General features: G+C 38.9%; 1 protein-coding gene across 1 annotated transcript in view; it reads right to left on the bottom strand.

Moving 5' to 3' along the window:
- The window catches only part of NCAM2 (neural cell adhesion molecule 2), a 429294-nt gene extending 409690 nt beyond the window's left edge, over positions 1 to 19604 (bottom strand). The window contains exon 1 of the mRNA XM_006215779.2: positions 19309 to 19604. Coding sequence (XP_006215841.2) covers positions 19309 to 19363 — 55 coding nt within the window. The 5' untranslated portion in view covers positions 19364 to 19604. The remainder of the gene's footprint in view (positions 1 to 19308) is intronic.
- Between the last annotated feature and the right edge of the window lie 4385 nt (positions 19605 to 23989).

The following is a 23989-nucleotide window of genomic DNA, read 5'->3' as shown; positions in this document are numbered from 1 at the left end:
ATCTTTTCTGTCTTCCATATTCTTCTTAACATTTTTAAGAGTACTGCTGTACACATGTATCTTTCACACTATGGCCACAAATCCATTTTCACATTTGCAGACGAAAAGTTGTCATCCATTCTATAACAAGTTAAATTTTTGGAATATTTTCTTTTAAATCAGGCATTTTTATGATGGTTGACTTCTAATTTAACTCATATGCTTCTGTTATTGTAATGTTTTGGTTATTTAATTATTGTAAGATATATATTCATGTATGAATCACTTCTGACTTTCTGACCTTTTCCCTGCTAAATTAAACTGAAAAATGTTAAGAGTTGTAACATTTGTTTCACCAGGCACAATATTAAAATTAATCAACAGTAGATTATTCAGAAAGGATTAACACTTTATAATATCACATGAACATAAATGGACTATTTGAAAGAAATGATGCTAAATTTTGCAATTATTTCAAAATATGTTATATATATTATAGAGTATTCTTTTGACACAGAATTGTTGGATAAATTAACTGGGGCTAAGTATTAGTTAATATAACAGTTTAGTAACAAAATAATTCAAATTACACTTATCTGGACAGAATCATGAAAAGTCATTCCATATTTTTTATGAGTGAAATTGATTTTGTTATAGAGCATTAACAGCCAGGAAAAAATTGAATTTAGGTAGAAAGAACATGCAGATAACTAACTAAACTATATATGCAAAGATCAACTTCTAGGTTTTTGACAATTACATTTACTTGCTAGCTTCTCTGAAAATTCTTAAGAAAAATTATTGGCAAGGTGAAGTGTACATATCCCTTATTAAACTGCCAGTAAACCATTGAGTTGATATAAATAAAGAAGGAAAAATACATAAGTTTCATTAATTTTAGGTGTATATTTTCAAAGAAATTAGATGCAACTTTGATTATTTAATTTATATTTTCAAAAAACCTGTTCTAATCAGATATAAGCACATTTTCCCCCTTAAGGATTTTAAAAGAGTAAATATTCTATAACTTTTATAAGTATAATTTGCCTATTTATAACAGCTCCCACAGCCAGATATTTATGTTTTATTTAATTCAAATTCTTTTTGTTACACAAGTTTTAAATTCTGCTTTTAAGTATGTTTAGCAACATGAGAGCATCATCCATTTTTTTAATAACTATTTACTGAGCAACCACTATGTCTACCACATAATATAAAACTTTTGTCTCTAAACTTGAATCTGATTTAGAAGACAAGATTAATGAAATTAAAACATTTAAAATGACCCAGGACAATAGGAGATTACATGTCAAAATGAGTAGAATGAATCCAAATTCTAGTGGTTTATACCAGACAAAGAAAGGTGGTTTGGGGTAATAAAAAAAGGTTTCAATGAATGGTATATTTCAAATATATCTCAATAAAGCTGGGGGGGTGGAGAAAGGTTTCAAAAATGAAATAGGATTTGAGTTTCATTTTACATGCTAAACTAAGGTAAGTGGAGAGAATTTGAAAATGCCAGCCTCAGGGGGCTCTAAAAAGCTACGTTTAAAAATTATTCTGGAATTTCATTTGGGGGATCAAATCAATCCTACTTTTTGGTAAACATAGTAACCACTATTTACTCAATATTCTCTCCTCTTATGTATTTCCATTTCTTTCTTACATGTCAACACATTTAGTCTTTATCACCTTGCAGAGTTCTAAACCTTGCTGCCTGTCAGTTTCCACCCAGTGAACTGAGCCAGTCATCCATCGCAAGCGTTGAGAATCAAAAAGCCATCACCAGCTTTGACTCTCAAACAGCACTTCTAAATAGAGCACGGCAGAATGGATAGCCTTCAATAATAAAGTTTTAGAGTCAAAAGTCAGTCAATTGAAAGAAAGAAGAATTTTCATAACAAGCATCCCTTTCAATATCAATGGCTAATGACTCAGAGCAAAGACTTTACAAAAAGTGATTTCTAGGGAAAAAAAGAACTGTGAGCCTGCTGTAAGAATATCTTCTCATTCTCTAAAAAGGGAGAAATGCAACAAGTTGTTGGGAAAGCTAAAAGGAGGAGATTCTCAAGTATCTCTTAGAGGGTTCTCTTTTCCTTCCTTGTGTTGTAATTCATGGGGGACTCAGTAGGCAATTGGGCAGCTCCTCCTATGATCCCTACCACCATAATCTCTACCACCACCGTCACTGACAGATTTGAGAACATCATCTCCAAGAGTGGAAGGAGCACTAGCATGACTGACTCTAGTAGGGAACAAAGACAGAGAAGCCTAGTTGACCACGGAGAGCCCAACTTGTACCCTCCCCCCCACGTCCCCACGGACTACTACAATGTGGAAGTGATGTAACAAGCATTCCTACAATCCCTTAATTATGACGCAGGTTCTAGAGGAGAATAAATTGTCACTGAACCACCTTGGTCAGAGGAAGAGGGTGCTGAAGATCACTAAAGCTTAAACTGGGAAACCCAGTAGCACAGGCTATAAAGGTCAGGAACATTACTAGCCAGCTCATGAGAGAGGAACTGCTAGTCCTCTGAGCCTAACCAGACCCAGTGGGAGCGCAGGTGGAGCCTTATCCAGTAATGTGGGAGCCACCAGGGGTTGATCATGCTGTGGAAACAGACCACATGGAACACCAGTAGTACAGACACTGCACAAAGTCCACACAGAAACAAGAGTTTACTGGAGTTAAGGATGGAGAAGAGTGGAGGGAAAAACAAGGACATAGGCTTGTACCCAGAACCAGACAAGAGTCTGAGGAGAGTTGGGGGAAGAAGAGGGAAGTACTTGAGAGTGGAGGACACCCTGAGAGGGACACTGAACTTTGCACTGGATTCAGGATTTAGACAGTTCTGTGCTGGTCAAGTAACAAGGTGAATAATTAATTCCTCATTCTGCCTCAGCTATGAAGCCCTGAACCATGACGGTAACAGGTAACAAAGCAGAGCAGAAATCCTAAATACCATCAGAACTCAAAATACCAGACTTTCCAACTGTCATCTGCTCTTAGCAAAGTCTGGGAAAACCAAACAGAATGTCAATCAATGGCAATGCGATAATGTAGTTTTCCAAAAGCAATAACCACCTCCAAATAAACATTCTGACATCTTACTAGAGCATTGTTTTTCATAAAGCTAAATTCCTTTTGGAAACCTTTCAAGGCATGGTTAATAAATTATCAAGAATATGTTAACTATAACTTGGCTCTACAGCAATGTGATGAGAGCTAACATCAATTGAACAGTTACTATGTGAGCAGCACTATTATTCCCATTTTACAGATGAAAATAATAAGGAATGGAGAAGTGAATTACTTGCTCAAGATCCAGATGAGCATTGGCTCATCAAACGAGTGGGTGAGCAGGACTGAAACTCAAATCTGTCAGATTCCAGACTCTGTGCTCTCAGTCGTCACACAGCCACTGGCGTGGAAGCACATTTTAAAAGCTCAAAGTGTTTGCATGCCCACAAACCCAAACAGAAATTTGTACAAATAAAATTATCAAAAATGTTGCTTTGAAGCTAAAGGGGATGGAAAGATACTGAGATACTGAGTAGAGATCTGGGCTTCATTCAGTGTGGAACAGAGTTGGAAATAAAACACAGATGTTGAACTATTCCTTGAGGACACAATTTGGGCCACAGGATCCAGATTTATTCACAGGAAACCACCAGTGACTTGCGCACGGGAAAGAGTTTTGCCCCAGCACAAGCAGCCATTGGCCTCAATGCCTGGAATTGACACGTGCTGGCATGAATTCACTTAGTAGCCGAGTATTCAGCCAGAACGCTTCAACAGCCAGACACGTGATGTGAATTCTGAACACTCTAGAAACAATTTTGACTGGTGTCAAACCAAACCAGGAGAAGTAAAAGAAAATCAAAGAGATCTTTAAAAATGAGACCATTCACTACCATTTACAGAAAAAGGAAAGCTCAAATACTTTTTATTTCCATAAAAACTGCAAACCAGTCAATGATAAAGATAATAGAAACTATCTAATCTGAACACTATTACTTTACTGCAAATAAGGGAGCTCAGTTGCCTGGAATCCCTGCAAGTAAGGATATGCTTTATATGAAAAACATTATCAGCGTATCTCACAAAAGCTTTTTATACAAATGAATTTGTTCTCTGTCATCAGAAATAGAAGCAGATTATCTACTTAGTAATCCTCAAAAGGGACACAGCAATCAACCACTGAGATACAAGAGAATTTGTAGCTACAATTTTATGATCTAATGCTTATTGTGATATTACAAATACGCTGGACAATTTTTTCAGCAGCTCTGTAACGTGAAATGTTTTAAGTCAGTCGAGAAGTGCTATGTAAAAGAAGGTATAACGCTGTTAGAAACTTAGCAGCCTTCTCTCTTCAATTACAAATCGGGGAAAATGAAAATGAAGGATGCAAGTCTGTGCATGCATTTCAATCACAGTCCCTGAGCTGGAACCAAAGCACCCATGCTCCAAATGTCAATTTTAACTATATTCAGGGAATATGTTTTGATGAAAAACATCATAAATTATGAATACTTGTGTGCTGGGGGTTTGTTTTTTTAAAAAAAATAAGTTGAGAGAGCTGTTTAGCTGTTCATTTTGTGTCACAGAAAGCCAACAGATACTGTTTCATAATCTTGAGAAATTAAACACTGGCTAATTAGTCTTCAGTTACACAAAGTGTGAATAATAAGTCCAATGTTTTATCATGGAGTACATTTTCTTCTTTGAGGCAAAAAGAAGCAAAGAACAAATCACTTAAAATATTCGTGACTTTCACCACTAATGAGAGTGATGAAACAAAGATAGCAAACATTCTGACACAGCATGGAATAGCGGGATGGTTTAGCAAAGCTTTTACGTATATGTGTATATACACACACTCCTAGACACACAAATGTAGATAAGTTTACATATTTGACCATTCAGAACACACACAGTTTTTGTGAGAGTACCTGATATAGGAAAAAAATGGCTAAGAAATAGTGATTATATAGCTGACGTACAGTTTTATACTCTAAGCACCTCAATCTCTATCCTGCCTTTTAATTCACTGTGTAGTCTCACGAAGAACTGTCTAGAAGTGGGAACTGATGTATATAGTTCATGTCGTAGCCTAGGTGTGCACTAGATCAGAACCCCGATTAGTGCGTCTACATAATCACCCACATATCAGTATTTAACCCGTCTCAGGAGTCAATTTCAAATAAATATTCTTTTTTCTATTTCAGTTTCAACTTCTCCCTGTAAAGACTCTGAGCCCCATTTCTATTTTTGATCCAACTCTTCCAGAAACCAAATGAGTTTTTTCCTTTGGCCTCTTTAAACTTAAGAATGCTACTCTCCTGTCTAGCTTGAAAAAAAAAAAAGAGCAATTAAATATACATTCCATTAAAAAATTAGGTTCTTGGAGGGCTAACCAGGTTTACGCAATTTGTCTTATTCCAAATGAATTACCCTACCCCTGCTATTATTTGACGACAATCCTCGAGGATTGTACAGTAGGAGGCACTTAGGCCTTCAAACTCTAAGTAAACCTTCCTTCAAATTCCACTTCGGCCACGTCACAGCCACGTGACCTCAGGTAAATTGCTTTATCATTCTATCTCTAAATTTTCTTATTTGTAAAGTTTAAAAATGACAGTAAAAGATGTGTAAATAGTTACGTGAGAACACATATAATAGTTTTCTTAGGAGACTGCCCAGGACGTAGCCTGTTCACAAAGGAAGTCCGCATCGTTACCGACCGAAACTTAACAACAGTAAAACGATGAACAACGTTAACAATTTCCTTTTATGGGAACCTGGTGGGGAAAGATGACAGTTGCCAGCCAGCCTAGGTTCCCATCCCAACTTTGCCACTGAGAAGCTTTCTTAGTTCGATAAGTCACTTAAACACTTTAAAATCTCTTTGCATCCCCTTCTATAAAACAGAATCAACCTCATAAGGAAGTTTGAAGAATTAAATTAGGTCACACAAAGTACAGAAAAAAATGGTACACTGTAAATACTCAGTAAATGTTGATTTTTAGCACTGCTTACATTTCTTTGTCAAAAAGGGCCCTTTCAACATCCCTGTAGCAAACACACTTGACTTCCTCCCTCATTCTTCGTAACTCCCCCTCAGCAGCAGAAAGGAGTTGATTAGTCAAGGGACAAAATGGTGATGTCATTCTCCTCACCACTGATTGGTTTAGGGGAGTTCATATGAAACAATTCTAGCCAATGAGAATTGAGGGAAGTCTGCTGGATGACATATGGGGATTTTCCCATTACTATTAAAGTGAGGCCAATCAAATAAATATTTATTTTTCCTAACTTCAGGTTTTATGGTCTAACAACGTGATAGATAAAGCTGTTGCAGCCATGTTTCTTCTATGAAGAAAAAACAGCCAAAACTGAGGCGAAACATGAAATCCAAACCTACCTCTGTGTAGCTCCTTACAGATTTTAACAGACGTTTACTTTTAAGCCATTTTGAATGTGTTCTTCTCTTCTTTGCCCCTAAAAGCATCTTAAACTGATGTAATTTCATTAAGAAAGTATTTAATAAGTTAAGACACAGCTGATGACAGTAATTATTAGAGTGTTTTACAATAAGAGAAGCCATTTTAAAATATAGCTGATATTTAAATATTAATGTTACATAGTCCTTAATGAATTACACTAACATGAACAGTAGAACTGCCCCACCTTGCAGTCACCCAGACCCTAATATCTCTAAATCCTGTTGGTTCTCCATGCTCATAAATCTTTAGGTCGGTAGAAGATTTACTTGTTTACTAACCGGTCTCATCTAGAGTCTAGCCACTCGAAAGAAACGGCCAGAAAGAATGGTAAAAACCTGAACCTAGAGCTGCCCCTAATGTTTTCTTTCTCCCTCCAGCAATTCCTTGCTGCTTCAAAAGAACCACGTTTCAGTCAGTGGCAGGAGTAAAGTCTCAGAATCAAATATTAACTGAATTTGAATTTGAAGACCTGTGCTTATTAGATGCTACTTAACTTTTATGAAATTCAGTTCCCTCCTTCACAACTCCCGGATACGCTGTGAATATAAAGACGAGGTAACTCATATGAAAGTATATGGAAGGACCCTGCAGGGTGACTGACAGATCTTCTTCTGAGGAAGATTCTCTCGCTGACCAAGCTCTAGCCAGGCTCCACTGAGCCCTCTTCTTAACCAGGCCTCAACCTTGGCCCATAAAGACCTGAACAAAACACTAACCTAATTTTTAACAACTCAAGGCCACATCCCTAGGATGACTCTAAAGTACCAGTGGGAGAAAACTCAAGGCTGCCAAAATAATTCACTGTTTGTTGCAGCCAACGCGTAAAGGTAGGACTCCCGTCTCCTAGACCCCGTGGGAGGGAGGGGGCCTAACTTTGATAAGAAAGAGCCAGTAAACAAACTAGATGGGATTCACAGGGACCAACCCCCACCCCGCTTTTTGAGTTTTTACAATTTTTCACTTCCCTGACTCTATGGAGTTCACTCACTCACCACTCACCCCCTCCCTTTTCTCTCTTTCTCCCTTTAAAACTCTCAGTCACCTGTGTACAAATCAAAGTTGAATTCAGTTCACCCTGAGCTATTTATCATATTTAGTGCAGTAATATACTATGCCCAATACAGTGTACTATCGATTAACATCTGTCTTTATCATACTAACTGTCTGAATTTAGTGTCTGGATTTAGTTATCTTCCTTTGCTCAATTAATTCATCAAATACTTACAAATGGCATTTGAGGAAACAAGGTTACTGGTATCCTTCTATGTTTTCTTGAGTGTCTCCTTCTCCCTCTCCCTCCCCTACGTCAGACTTCATCCCAGCTCTTCAGATTCTGACTCCACCACTCACTCCCCCATTCTCTTTTAGCTGATGAATTATCCTCCCTGAAACAAAGCAGTGATTGATCTACTAATAGTATTTACTTCCCTTTCTCAGTCCAAGCTCTCTGCACACATTTCTGCTCAGTGGTTAAAATGTAATCTGGAGCCACGATCAGTAAAAGACACTTGACTTCTGAGGACGACTTCACTTCTCCCAGCGCATATCCACATCTATGTGTATAACCTGAGATATTAAGACTTTTCAATGAGGTATGGGAGGGAGAAGCAGCTAAATAGGAAGAGACAAGTGAAAGTTAAGCAACAGATAATTCTTTTCTACCGGAGTCTATACTAATCATTTGATTTTCCTAGCAAGAAGGAAATAACTTTCTGCTTAAAGAAATCACCATTTATCAAACAAACTATTAATGCACAGTGTAGGAAGAAGGGTATTTTTAATAAAATGTTTCATTACAATAGAAATAGAACAAAGACTTGAAAGAAAAAATACATTAGCAACTTAGGGTATTTCATAATTGCTTAGAATTCATTACTAAGAAGTGCTATTTTAATATCATGAGAATACTAAAGTTGAATATTTCATATCCATTTTGGATATGGCTGTGCAAGTTTTCAGAAAAGCACAAGGGATGGCATAATATCATTCATTTAATAACCTATGTGGAGTTTTCTTTCTAAATTGCAAACCACATGCAGTCCCCACAAAGGCAAAATGCATTAGCGTGGGGCTTACGAGGGGGCTTTGAAACAAAATGACTCATGTAGATAGCCAATTAAAGTGATTATAAATTACGTGAAATTTAAGGGGCGAAAGCAAAGTAAAAATAGATGAATCAGAAACAGTTGTTAGATCTTTAATTGCAAACTGTATTTCAAGTTAAAAGTGACAAGCATAATAATGGTAACAGTGGATAAATGGTAGGCAGACAAATAAGTAGGTGATAAAGGTATTTTGGAGTCTGTGAAAATGTATTCTGTCCCATTAATTGAAATGCTTTTATCACTGAAGTTAGACCTAGAGAATATCATAAAATCATGACAAAACATGGCTACCAGACAGGAGAAAACTGTCTGAGGTTAAACTGAATTTTTAAAAAATCCAAGTGCCTATGAAGCTGTAAGATAAAAATAACTCTTTTCTTGCTTGTCTTTCTATACCTACAGTTCAGAATTGGCTTCCAATAACCATTGATTGAATAAGCAACTTTTAATTAACCCTAGGGGATTATCTTGACTTCTAGGACTTTAAATACTTGCTCTATTGACATATCATACATTTACTATCGATGATATGGAATCTGTTTAATTATACCATCATCAACATATTATATCTCCCTAATTTATGTCTATATTTTGAAGACTTTGAAACCCCAACTACATAATCATTTCCCGTGCCTCAGATAAGGCTTCAGAAGAACAAACCTCATAGCAAGATTTAAAAGACTGCTTTATTCCCAGTCTAATTAATTTTCAGTATAGGAGAGAATATCAGAGATAAGGCAGTTCATCTTTGCTGTTCCTCCTGAATTAAATAATCACTGTGATTTGATTATTTTATAGATATTACTATATTTATTATAGGTCTACCATGTGCATAGCAGTGATATGAATAAAATGTTTATTTCAAATACTAGAATGACATATAGTATAATCCCAACAAACCACATCACGACCCAAATCACTATATATTTTCAGTCTGCCATTGTGCTTTACTCCTGCTGGGTAATCTTCAAATATTCATTCAACACATACATGCTAAGCATGTTTCAGGAATACAAAAGAATTTACAGGAAATGCTCTAATCAAACACATTGCATATAATGGGAAGCCAGCATGGAAAGACATTCTTGCTCTCATGGAATTCACATGGAAGGCCAGAGTAGAGTATCATGACGTCTGGGCATGCAGAATTCAGATACGTTACCACCTTGTTTGGATTTAGCATGCCTTGCACATTGACCAGTATGTAGTAGGCAATTAACATATATTTTCTGAAAGAAAGATGTCTTCAATGATGAGATGCTTGAGCTGAATCTTGAAGAAAAATAGGAAGTGTCCAGGCAAAGACTTACAGAAAATACGTAAAATACACAGGCTCTGTATACTCAGGGACCAAGTCTGGGGATTCTAGGAATGGTCTGTCATGTGCACAGTATCAAACAATGAGGCTGAGAGAACAGGACTGTGCAAATGAATACAAGCAAGAGTCTTACCAGTTTTAAGTCAGGAACTTCCAAACAATTCAAATGAAAGGTAGACCTCCAATTAAAATTAACAGTCTGTGTCCCATAAACACAGTCCAAAAGTAACTTAAAAGAGAACAGTGGCATGAATCATGTACTCTACTAAGAAGTTATTTTTGAGCATTACTTCACGGATATGAGTAAAACATAATTAGGTAAAAACAGAGACCTTATAATAGGAAAATTCGCTGTATCTAGAGTGAAATATTTACATCAATCCCTGGTCTTACCATGTTTTAAAACTTTTTCTTGGGCAGGTAATTTTATCTCTTTGAGGTTCATTTTCCTCTTTTCTGAATCAGGCATAGTACCTACCTTTCAGGATTATTATGAGACTTCAAATAGGTAAATTAAAGGTGACTACAAAAGGTTTTCTCAACTGCTATGTCTCAGTGTATCCTTAGATACATTTGGAAATATTAAAGTTTAAAATAGAACTCTAACTCTTTGATAATTACAAAAGTTTAACTTGGTATGACACATTAGTATATAATCTATAGCATAGGTAGGGTGAAGCCAATTATTCTAAGGTAAAGATTATGATGAAGTGAGCAAGATTGAAAATGTGTTTAGCTTCAGTTGGTATGAGAAAGCTATAAGTGGTTTATCTAAGTAAAATAAAGTTAAAAAAAAATCAGAAACATGTAACTGTCATGGATCTGATAAAGTATGTGGCACATTCCTCATGTTATATATTTTCATCTTCACATAATCTGTGTATAGCATTTCTCTCATGGATGAACCAAAGTTACTGCTATAATATAAAAGTGCAACTTCTTGGCTCCGGCAATATTGAACATTTGCAATTGACAGAAAATAATAATCAGAGAGAAATTAAGAGAGACAATAAACATAAATTTAATCAGAAAGCCTCATATAATTATTAGAAAACTGGTTGGGAATGGACAAGTTATGATAGTAGAAAAAACTGCCCACAAGCACTCTCACTAATACTTAAGACAAAGTATAATGTGCTTATTTTCTTAAACTGGGAACTATTCTACTATAGGTCTCAGCCATAATACGTTGGTTTCCTTTACAAATAGTGGCAAGCGTTTCTGCTGTAAGACCATATTTGCATCCTTGAAAATGCTGGTGTCTGCAAAACTGTGCAGTAAAAAATATCACGGCTTATGGAAAAAGACAGGATCAGAGGTCAGAACATTTGAAACCTACAGAAATGTAAAACCAAGCATTAACAAAAACCATAACAATCTTAATTAAAATACGGATACAGTTAAATCTCTATTGGTATTTCTGCTTAGTTTTTGCATCTTCTTTCAAGACACAAGCCTGAAGGGCATTCGCTTTAAAAAGAAAACAATGATCCAGGGTATAGCCTTTTAAAAATGAAAACAACCAACAAGTAAACAAACACATCATTTTAACAGAGGAGAAACTATTTCCCAGTTTCTACAACTGCACTCTCAGTGCTGCCAGATGTGCGTGTGTGTGTGTGTGTGTGTGTGTGTGTGTGTGTGTATTGTAGTGGAAATGAAGATAGTTCTTAAAGCCACTACACAAACTAATACTTGCCCTAAAGAAAGGCACTTGAGTTGATTTTTTCACATTTTTCTCAACATCTTCATAGACTGCTAAGGTTTTCTCTTCAATTATGAGAAAGCTTGCTCTTGACCACTTAATAATTAATGACTTGAGGAAATCACATACTGATCAACACAATTCCTTTATCATCCCCCTATTTACCAATTATGTAAAAGGCACATCAGAGAAATACACACTGAAGCAGAAAAGACTAAATTTTACTTTAAATGCATATGATGCTCTTGGCTATCAATTTGAGTGTCAGCAGACAGAACATACTTAATATCTTTAGGCAAATCAGACACTTTCGATCTCAAAATATCATCTACCAAATGTGCTTTTATCAGGATTAAATGAGATAATGGGTGAAAATGCCCGGCACAGATCTCTGGCATTCAAAATAGAGTAGGCATTCAAAAATATTAGTTCCCTTGGTTACTAATAAAAAATATTCAACTCTATATATTCAATATCAAAGTACTTAAATTTAGTTTTGGGGGTTTCTATTTTGTTTTTTTCTTATTTTGTCATAGTTTTTTGTTTGTTTGTTTTTAGTTTCCCCAGAATAAAAATTTTTTTAAAACTATGGATAAAGCAAAGAAAATGAATAAACAATATATAAGAAAAGGAAATTTGACCTACATGTTTGTGAGATTTAATTCAAAACTCCAGACATAATAAACAATACTAGAGTACAGACAATGAAGGAAGAATGAGGTAAATACAGAAATTAAATGAAAGGAGAGAAAGATTCTAAAGAAATGATAGAGATCAACAGTCTGTATTTCTAAATTTAATACTGACATTTCAGTCTTCATTTCAGTCAGATATTCCGTGGATTCCTCAAACAACATGTAGTTTTTAAAACTTACAAAGAAATAGAAATCTAAAAAAAAAACCAAAAAACCCTTGCCTAAAATAAGCAGTTTTCTTTATTCACATCCCCATTTCTTTTAAGATATAACCATTCTATCCAATAGGCTTAAAACATCAGGTGCCACCTTCCTCTTAATCTCCCAAATTAAATGTGTTATTAAGATTCATTAATTCTTCCATAGAAATACATGTCATGTCCATTCACTCCTTTATCACTTTCCTCTGGTCCACCTCCTACGTGGCCAGTAGACTTGAAACAAAACAAAACTTCAGTCATGTCATTTTCCTGTCCAAACAATGGCCCCCAAAGATCTACACAACAATTTAACTCATCTTGGCCCCAAAGCCTGACTGGCTCTCAGATCTACCAGTGTTTCTGTGACTGAGTCCAACAATTCACCTTCCAAACCCATAACTTAATCAAACTGGATTATTCTGTCCTCTGAACATCTGCCTCCTTCCATACAACTTGTTCCCCCATATTTTTTTCTCCTTGTACTATTTTCTCCATTTAATATCACCATGATGATGCCCTCTCTGCTTCAGGGAGTGACAAGGTGGTGTCCTGTTAAAGAGGCAAATCTTTGCACATGTCCTGAGTTCAAATCTTTATTTCCTAGCTGTGTAACCTTAGTTCCTTCAACTACTATGCTTCACGGCCCTCAAGTATAAAAGAGGAATATAATAGGATAATAATTAAAGGACTATTGTATATATTAAGCTAGTTAGTATATGTAATATGCATGCAACTGAGCCAGGCAGGTAGTAAACACTGAACAAATTTTAGTTCTTTCTGGGTGCTGAATTCCTAAGGACTTATTTAAACCATTTAGTTTTCAACTAAGTATATGACATCTTTTGTCATTTTGCAACATTTAGTTGAACAGTTTATTGATCTCTCATATGCTGGTTTGGCTTTTAAAATTTACATTTTTTGCCTTCTCAACTAAAAACCTTGAATTCTGTGTACCACCATTCCCCCTATCACATACAAATTTTCAAACAAATACATTAAATGCATTAAAAATAGGCATTGAACTAGATATGGGAAAATTTAATCCTAATTCCAGATAACAACTAACTATAAAAGATATAAAAAAATCAGATAATTCCTCTCTATTTCTTCATCCATAAAATGAATACTTCTCTGGATTCTTGCTATAAGGTAGGTGACAGCTCTTTGGACTAGTGATTCACACTGTTATAAGATGCTGATGTTATCCTGACTGTATGGCCTCAATAAGTATTTGTTATTTGATTCACCAACAGAATTTAAATATTTACTTTGAGCTGAAGAATTGTTAGAATTTTTTTAATTTATGCAAAAGTTTGGTGTTCAGAGAACTGAATTAAGATTTTAAAGACCAAGCTCTAGTTATTAACCCTTTTACTTTTCTATTTGACATTTAGTAAGTCACTTATCCTAATTGTGTGCCCTTCTAAGACTCTCGGTGACTCATACTAGCCTAGTGGTGGTCATAAAAGGGATTAATGATACAAAATAAGAAATACATACATCCCTTAGGATGAGTTACTGCCCTTTGCTGGAAAACTGTGAAAATAAATATGTATTCTTTCAATATGACAATGAGTAGCGCCCCCTAGAGATGTTCCTCACACAACCTATATGATCATTCCTAGGAATGCTGCCTAATAAGATATTGGAGACACTGCAGGCATGTAATGAATGTTTGATGAATGAGCTACTCTCATCAATGAATTAGATTATCTCTGCTCCCTCAATATTTTTCTCTAATCACAGAGCAACTTATAATAATTTTTAAATTAACAAATGAGATGTTTTAAGCCATAGGCAGATTTATATGTATGCATAGTATGCCAAAAATATAAATAATGTCCGTCATAGTAGGGTTGGCATTTTACAAGACACCTATACATGTCTTTTATCACAATTGCTCCTCAAGGCAGTACAGCAGGGCCAACTAGCCAAATATTTCTATATCCAATTTTCAAATAAGTAAATAATGGCTCTGAGAGTTTAAGTTGCTTCTTCAAAGTCAAGAGACCGTTAGTGGTCTGGGTCTTCTGATTCCAAATCCAGTGTTTTTTTTTTTTTTCCTTCTCTGCTAGTTTCAAAAATCAAATTGGAGCCAAGAAAATTTTCATCAGTTGACCTGAAATTCCACAAAGGCTCATGTGTTGATTGTTATGCTTATAAATACTCTCAAAATCGCCCCATCCGCCTCTTAACTATTTAAATTCAGACAAGTTTGTCACATGACGTCATAGCTTTCTGAAATATCTCAAAACATTTGATGAATTGTTAGTGGCACAAGTGAACGTGTGAAACTAGGAAGAGTGTCCACAGCTATTTGAGATCAGCTCTATTATGATAACTGTAAATAGTTAAAAGTTATTAAAGTATTTAAAAGAATGCCATACAGAAGCACTTTTATTTGCTGAACAATTAAAGATACCTTGGCTCTATGAAGCTCAGGAATATTACATTTAATAAAAGCATAAAAGAACTGGTTTCATTTTAAAGTGTTCTCATATCATATAATTTGGAAAATTAAAACTAATTTATAATCTTTTAAATAGGCCTATCTTCAGTATAATTGGGAGAGTGTAAACGGCACATGGAATTTAGAGTCTAGCTCAATAAAGCTTGAAAAACTATGCTATTCCCTTTAAAGGAATATTAAAATTATTAAATTAACGTTGCATATGCCAACTCCTAGAGGATTAATTTTACTTTAGACCAAACAAACAAACAAACAAAACAAAAGCAATTCAGATCAGCTGTGTCACTTAGGGAGCACTTTCTTCATGCTCTCAAAGTTCACTGCCACGAGAGATGACCCTGAAAACAGATAAAATCATTTCCCAAATGTCAAAAGCCAGGGAAAGTGGCAGGACTAGCTCCAGGGTCTTCAGATGGACAACTCTGTTTCCATTCTCATTGCTCCCTCACAAGGAAACAGGCAAAAACAAATTACATCATTCAGCTTGTTACTAACCTCAATCTCCGTAGCTCATTTCTCAGTCCCATTACAAACTCGTTTTATGTTTGAAAAAAAACAGTGCCATTTAATTTACTAAATTATATGAAGTTTGACTTTCTTCTACTTAAAGTTCTTTTATTCCATTCCTTTCTTCTTTAACAGGGCAAGGCATTACCTCTGGGAGACCATTAGCCCCGGGTGTCATTGAAAAGACGCCGTGAACACTCAGGACCCATCAACTTCCCTTCGTGTTCCAGGGCTTCAACTCAGCAATAAAAACTAAGGCCACCAAAGGCTCTCCTCAACCCCTCTGACACTAAGCAGGGAAGGGAATCCTCTGGGTGCCTCACTGACAGTTGACGATATTCATTTACACAGTCTACCTTCTCTAAGTGCAAATGAACACGGAGTCGATAGAAACCTTGCAAAAAGAGGCTGACATCAAAGAATGAGAGCAGGCTAGAAGGAAAAGGATGTGAGAAGGGCTGTATCTGTTTACCAGTCTCCAAAGAAGATAGGTTTGGGGAGACCTTCCTATAGACCTGAAGCTGGTAGACACCCAGACACCGGTGCTTTGTTTTTAGAAGGTACACTTCTCCAATGAACAGTGACTTACTAGCCCTTCACCAGAAAGAGTAATTGTAAGCAGATGCCTGCAAGCTTAACTAATTAGCTGGGCAATTCACGATTCTGGCTTAGGTGACTGTTGGACGTATGTTCCCTTGTACTGGATTACAAGAGAGACGAATAGCTTGGTGCCTGCTTATGTTTTCTTACCACAATGCTTCTATTTTATGTATGTGAACATCAGGAACAGATGTTTATTAATCACGTTTAAGTAATTTTAAAAGGAAAAAAAACAATTATTTTAAAAGTTAAAAAGATTCAGGAAAGCGACCCATACATACTAGAGTTTGGGAATCCAAATTTACATAGATCCAAACAGCAAATGCACAAGTTATCACTGGAGATTTCTGATGACAGAGGCTGTGATCAAGTTTTAAAAATAAAGGGAAAATAATTGCAAAAGTTGGAGTTATAGAAGGTCCGTTCCATTGACAACTGAATTCAGACTTGACAATTAAATCCCAACCTCACTTCATTAGATATTAATCTCGCAGTGGAAATGAGAGAGGCTTTAAAAGGAGCATTTCTGCTACAATAAAATAAGGCTCTCACTACAGTAGAACAATAATGTTGTGTTGCAAGTTAGAAGTGGAACTATTAGGCCTCGTTAGCTAATCATGGTATTGGCATCCACTTAAGTTAGTCAGTTTTTCACTTCTGTCATTTTCTCCTATTCAACTGCTGCAGTTCAAAACGTTTTGACTACTTAAAAGGGAATACATCATCGTTGCCTTTCCCCAGTCTAACTGCACACCACTTTCCAAAGCAATAGCTTCAATCATGCTTCATAAAATCCCCTGCAAGTATATTGTTGGAAACATAAATCAGTAGGCTGGGATTTTAGTATTTCTAAGGCAAGCCCAGGGATCACCGACTGGCAGCTTTTCCGTGGCCTCATTTATAAAAGAATAAACAAAACGATGAGTTACACTGGATGCATTTTTTTTTTAAAACTGCTCCCAGTGGTGTTTCTGATAGTTGCTGCTGCATCCTTAATTGGAGAACAAAACACTAGCATAGAGGAATTGAACCCCAGGATCAGGACTGCCTTTTCCAAGCATCTCTGACTTCATCAGGACACACGGCACAGAAGAACCACATGTTCGATTTCACAAAAGCTAGGTCTCTCTTAGGCATCTATGCCTCTGTGAGTGCTGTGCATTTTTAAATTGTGCTCGATAGAGAGGTCTTTAGAACGATGCTCCCCTCCTTGTCTGCTTCATTTCAGTGAATATGGGCTTCCCTTCAGGCATGCTTCAGTGTTAGATCTTCTCTTTATAACCAGCCTGCGTTCTGAATTATACATTAGGTGAATCACAATTTCAGATACGTGTTACACACATAGATCCACATTATGTGTCTGTACGCACTATTTAAACATTCAAAGATTTCCCTTGGATTCCCCAAATTCCAACACACTTAATGTCTACAATGGTAAACACACAGACTCCACGACTGAGACATTTTTCCTTCTCCAAACCAGTCACCATGTAATCCTAAGTCTGCATAAACTTGCTTCCTATTATGCCCCCATTTTGCTCTACACTCACTGTCTACACTTGGTTAATTGCGGTGGTATTTTAACTGCAATTCTCAGGGACTGCTTCTTACTATTCAGAAATACCTCTCTATTTTATAAATGAACAGTTAAACATAACCAGCAGCTCTCCAAAAATTGAAGCAGTGTATCTGTAGGGCACCAAGTGTATGTTGATCTTTGCTGTACTAATGATTCAATTAACTGGGCTAATAGGAGATTCAGATGGACATATCTGCAATTTCGCTATCAGTGAAATTTTGCACACTCTGTTGTTAAGGGGAAATGAGCATCTTAGCCAGACACTTTACAAACTATAGCAACACCCAGTGTTTGCGTTCTGATTTCTGCACACAAAATTTGCATCCAATCGTGTTTCAACCGCCAGTAACACTACAGCTTTAGGGAGGAGAAGGGTAGAGAAAGGAAGGCTGCACATCCAAAATGTCAAGTCCTGCTGAAGAATGATAGAAGGACCGAGGGAGTGTGGAAGAGCAAAACCATTCTGAGCTTAAAATGGAGTTCTACCGCCCCCAGCTGGACCAAATGAGCAACACAGAAGAGGCTAAAAAGCTTAGAATTGAATATAGTGGAGATATTTTAAATTGTGCTGTGATTTATATATTCTCAAAAAAAAAAAACAATTTCATGATACACTAATAATATAACATGCTCTGTGATTATTACACATCACAAAATTACTGCTATGTTCTATTTTTTCTTTAAAGACTCCCACCAATGCACGTTTTAGTATTTTGTGTCCCCAATTAAATGTCCAAACTTGTCTGAACAGTTGAAAATACCTCCATTTATTATAAACATATTTTATGTGACTGTATACTAAACAGAGAAAGATAAATCCACATCTGTCTCTATAAAGATAAACAGAGGAAGCTTCCACAAATTCTCTCTCAGGCTATTCTAATCAGCTCTTCATTTTTTTTTTTTCTTTTCTAAGAGAGAAAAATCCCACCAGTTCTCCACAAGCTAAAACATCCCTTACAGGTGTAATTACAATCTAACGTTATAAAAATTTTCAACCATGCTGTATTAACGGGGGCGGGGGTGGTGTGTGAAAATGAATGACTGCAACACATCCCTAGTTTTATCCATTTGCTTTCTTACACACACCATCCATGGCCCCTCTCTTAGTCCTCAACAGAAATAAGCCATCATCGTTCACTTCATAGCAATTGGGGTCTTGGTAAAGGGAAGAGGGGAAAAAAGGAGTCTCTAAGAACTGAATTTCTTGTTCACAACAGAGGTATTTCAGAAACGAGTTTAATGCCGATAGTTTCTGCTGCTTCTTTAAAACACCATCGTTCCCTTTCCTTCCGCAACCTCAGACAGATATTTTAACTGTTCACACAGATCAACATACTCATCCAATTTTTGATAATAAAAATCAGAGAAAGCCAAGATCCCAGAAAAAAGATGCAGTTTGCCTCAATCTCCTGCTCAGTGATGCCCATCTCTCGTTCTGTATTTTCTCTTATTTAAGGTTCTCGACAGAACAGATCTAATTTTTAGCGGCAGCTAAAAGGAAGAGGGAAAATTCCAACAACAGCAATAACTATAACTTTAGTTCGTTCATTTAATTCTTCTTGTGCCACCTCTGCCTCTCTTGGTTGGGGGGAAGGGGGAAGGAAAGTAAATGCAATAAAGCACCACACTCCTACCTTGCCCGCTACTGACAAGCAACCCGAGCAGGTAGAAGGAGAGGAGGAGGCTCATGTTCAGGACGTGACACTGGCGGACAGTTCCAAAGTTATTAAGTCCAGCCCCGGAGAGAGAACCTTCCGCTGTCACGGCCGCCTGTGCTGGAGCCGCCGCCGCTCCCGGAGTGCCCCAGCCGCCCGCAGCCCGCGCGCTCCTCCTTGCAAAGTGACTGCAAGCTCCGCTCCTTGCCGCACTATATCCAGGCAGCGGCGGCGGCGGCGGCGGCGGCGGCGGCAGCAGCAGCGGCCGCCGCGGCGGCAGCAGAGCCGGGCGGGGAGGGACGCGGGGGCGGGGACGCGGGGAGGGGAGGGAGGCGCGGCCCAGGCGTATCCCTCCGCGCCGCACGGCGGCCGCCGCCGCCGGCAGGTGCCTGGCCCCGGGATTCGTCCGCAGTCGAGCTCGGAGGCGCAAGTTCGGTTCCCGGTGCCTCCTGTTAGAGGGGCCTCCGCGGTCCGGCTGGCACGAGCACGTCCGCGAGTGGCGGCCGCACGCTGAGCCTGCCGGCGATCTGCCCGTTGACGGACGGCCCTGGGCGGAGGAGGGAGGGCAGCCCGGAGCTCCTGCACCGCCGCCGGCCAGTTCGCGGAAGCGGACCGCTGGAACTGGAGCTGATGCTGTAGGCGGTCGCCCAGCCCCGCGCTGCAAGCGCTCCCGGGCTTGGCGGGAGAGGGGGAACTTGGGGGCGGGTGGTATATTCTGCAGCTCTCATTCCTACATGGGCGGGCGGGCGGGGTCGGGGGTGGGGGGAGTGGATTCTCTCTCTTCCAGGCCCTCCCTCTCTCTCAGACCTTGTGCAGGCTGCCTGCTTCCTGCGCTTTCCACTCTGCCCTGGCAGAGGGAAAGCAGACGTCCTCTGGCGTCTACACTGCCTGTGATCTCGGGCTCTAGGGGGTAAGCGAAAAGATGTGCGCGATGTTTCTTATCCACGTCGACCCACTACTGTTGACAGCAGATACCTTAAGGGAGAGAGACTAGGGAGGAGGCAAGACGTTAGAGGGGCTGCGTTAAACTTCGTTGTCAGCATTCACTGCGTCCTTGGAGAAGTCCAGAGCCTCCCCTAGGCACTTTCAGCGCGCTCTGCCCTCGGTCCCCAGCGCACAGGTCCCCGCGATGATTGAGATGTGGGAGGTCTTTGAAATATACAAAGACCAGTGGCGCGGGGATCTTTCTCCAGGCCACCCCCACCCCCCTAACCCACCCATACACACACCTGCGTTGTGCCCGCCTGTAAACTGAAGTGACGGAGCCATGGCAAGCGTCCAGAACTAACTCTCCTACTCTGAGGTTGGGACGTATCATTCTTTCTCCTGGAAAGGTAGGAAAATGTTTGTCATTTTGATGCCGGACGTGCGGCAAGGGCGAGCAAGAGGCGGAACACCTGGCCCTCAGGGCCACTGTCGGTCTGCCAGGGCCCGAGCAACCGGCTGGAACTGACAGTGGATCCTTTCCAAGCGAGGCCCTTGGTTGTTTCTTTATCAGCGAGGACGCGGCCGTAGAAGGCGTTAGAAATATTATAGAGATCTGAATCCAGCCGCAGCCCCCGTTCTGGCGCACACACCCAGACTGAGTGCTGAAATGGAGGTTGCATTGCTTCAGGGAGGGCGAGGAGTAAGAGTAGAAACAAGCTAACATTGCAATTGGTGTTCCCCAGGCAAACACAGAAGATTCACTTACTTGTCATCCTGGGATTGGGGTTATAACAAAGAGTGGAGTTGAACTCGCTAACCCATGGCCCTCTCAGCATCTCACAGCTTGAGAACCTCTTCCCTCTAGATTTGGTAGCAGTAGACTTAGGACAATATATCTAGAAAGTTCTTTTGCTCAGTCTCCCTCCCCACACTTTTTCCTCATTCTGGGTAGCGCCAACTATACTTAAGTCAGCTCACAGTCAGTACTTCGCAAGAAAGAGAAGGCATAGCACATTTATAGGTGTGAAAGACTCCTTTATTTCACCGGTTCTTGATTCCTCTAAGGAATAAAAAAAAAGCTACGCACACGCACACACAGTCACAAAAGCTGTTAAAAGGATGCTGCCTGTGCCAAATAGCTTCACCACAAAGCCGACAGTTTTTCAGTGTGACACCAGGAGTGGCCAAGTGTTTCTGACACACACACACACACACACACACACACGTCTGGTAATCTTGGCATGTGAATGTTCCTTTTATCAAATTACTTTTATCTCATGCAGGGGGTTGAATTCTGCCAGAGAAAAATTTGACTGGTACCCCCTGAGGTAATTCGACAGTAGTTCTTCTCAGGGTTGGGTGGAGGGAGAAGTAAGGTGGCCCATCAGAAAAGAGTAGAGGTTTGTATCTTAAGACTGGGTACAAGCTCTGTGCGTATGTGTGTGTTGGGAGAGAGAAGGAGAACACCTGTGTGTGTGGAAGCAACGAAGGAACAAAGCACTGGGACTCAGGAACAAAGGTGATACAGCTTCTGATCCTGCCCCCAAGTTGCTAATAGTATTTTTGAAGCGAACAGTCATAAACACAATATTTGACAATATCAGTCAGGTTGTAAAAAGGTCATGAGGAAAGTGGAAACAAACTGCTCTTGTGACATAAAAGGAAGGGATCATTTCTGAACAGGGGATTAAGAAAAGCTTTAGGAAGCTTGAAAGAAAGTGGAGAAATTAGACAGAGAACGTGGGCAAAACAGAGAGGAGCTTAAGCAAAGCCTGGGGGCGTGAGAGCACATAGCTTGTGTGGAGAACAGAGAGAAGTCTAATTAGAAAAAAGCACCAATGTTATATGTAACATATAAAGGTTGGATGGAGTTGGGAAAGGGGTCTAGGACCATGTCTTGCCTGAAAAGACATACAAAAAGAAGAAGAAAAAAATAATATTTATCACCTCTCAGTACAGAAGTCCCGATGTACATGACAAAGAACAGCCAGAATGGCGGTCTCCATCCCCGGGGTTTAAGGTCTGATTGGGAGTTGTAACGCATAGGAAAATTATCAACAGGAAGTCTCTTGGGGTTTCTCCATGGCTAGTGTGAATTTATGTTGCTGTGAGTTCTCAGCAGCAGGGTGACGCACATTCAGAGAAAGCCTTCCCCCACTTGTCTAACCTGCTTCTCAGCCAAAGGTAGATCTGCCTCTCCCGGGCTCCATCGGAAGCACGCTCCTTCCCCACTGCGGTGATGAAGTGATAGGCAGCCTGACACCAGCCTTGGTCAATTACACTGCATAGCAGATGGATGGTGTGAGGACAACATCGAGACAAATCATCTTTGCCCACAGTTCCCCTCCCCCCTCCAAAGGCAAGCTGCCCTCCGGTGGTGCCGACCTTGAGCACTATTAGCAAGCGTGCCAACTCTCTGAACGTGAGGAAGGCACCTGCACTGGGTAGGGTATAAAAGGGTAGAGAAACGCATCCTCCCTCGTGTAGGTGACTCAGAGTTTTTACATTTAAGACAAATTATCACATTCGCCATCTACCTGAGGAAGTGTTTCAGAAGCTTGGTCGGAGCTTTAGTTACTTCATTTATAAAATTACAAGAAAGTTGAATAGAAATCAGGACTCTGAAAAGCTGAGTAGTAGGAAATACCGACAGGACTGGATGCATGGTTAAATGGAAGCAGATAAATTGTTTTAAAATAATCAATAAAATAAACATTAAGGAGTAGCAGAGAGGGAAAAAAAAAAAAAACGGTAAGGAGCATCATATGGGAAAACTATCTTCTCGGGGAGATGGCTCCTCTTCGCTCCGCAATCTGTCCTTGGAAAAAGCATGCAGGTATACAGTCCACACATAGATCCTGCACGTAAATGGTGTGTGGGGGCAGGATTTAAACATTATTCTTATTTTTTGTAGTTCGATGTTATTTTTGTTTAGTCTCTCTGTTGACAGGATTCATGTGTGTTAGAATCATACTACTAAGAAATGGGAAATTCCGTGTGTTCATTTATATTTTTAAAATGTCACAAATCATTATACCTATTCATTTACTTGTCTAGAAAATTGCCTGTTTTGACTTTTTTTTTTTATTACCACAAAGGAAGAAAAATATCCACAGTAGATATATATAGGCAGATAGCCTGAAACCTCCATAAATAGATGGTCCTGCAATGGCCTTTCCTTCTCCATTAATGCCACTTTCTCTAATGATCGTGTCTCTGAGAATAATTTCCACTTTCTTGATACAACAACACTTTAGATGTTTTACCAGGCTGTTTGTAAGCATCTGACAGTAGCTGCTTTAGTGGTAGAATTTAGATTTTAACACCTTCCTTTGTAAATTCTTTGCTTGCTTAGCCATTTTATTTGATTTTAAGAAACAGAAGAGAGAGATTTATGGGACTAAGGCACCCTAATTGTCACAGGTTCTTACTTTTTAATTTCTTCCAAGATACATGGGGTCATTTTCCTTCATGGCTACTTCATGTTCCCTCTGGGCAAATAACTGCTCACTTCGCTCTGAAATTAAGCAATAACTGCCTATAATTTGCCACTTGCCTGAATAATATTTTCTTAACTGGAAGGGATATTATATTTTTCTTCACCAAGACATCCCTGGCAAATACCACGATGGCCAGAGCAGAATATGTAATGAACCTATAACACAGGGACTAAACAGTGATTGACATAACTTTGAGAATATATTCCGGGTGACATGAGATCCGAAAAAGGAGT

Source organism: Vicugna pacos, chromosome 1 (genome assembly GCF_048564905.1).
Source record: "Vicugna pacos chromosome 1, VicPac4, whole genome shotgun sequence".
NCBI lineage: Eukaryota > Metazoa > Chordata > Mammalia > Artiodactyla > Camelidae > Vicugna > Vicugna pacos.
The sequence above is the reverse complement of the archived record's forward strand: the minus strand, read 5'-3'. Positions and strand labels throughout refer to the sequence as shown.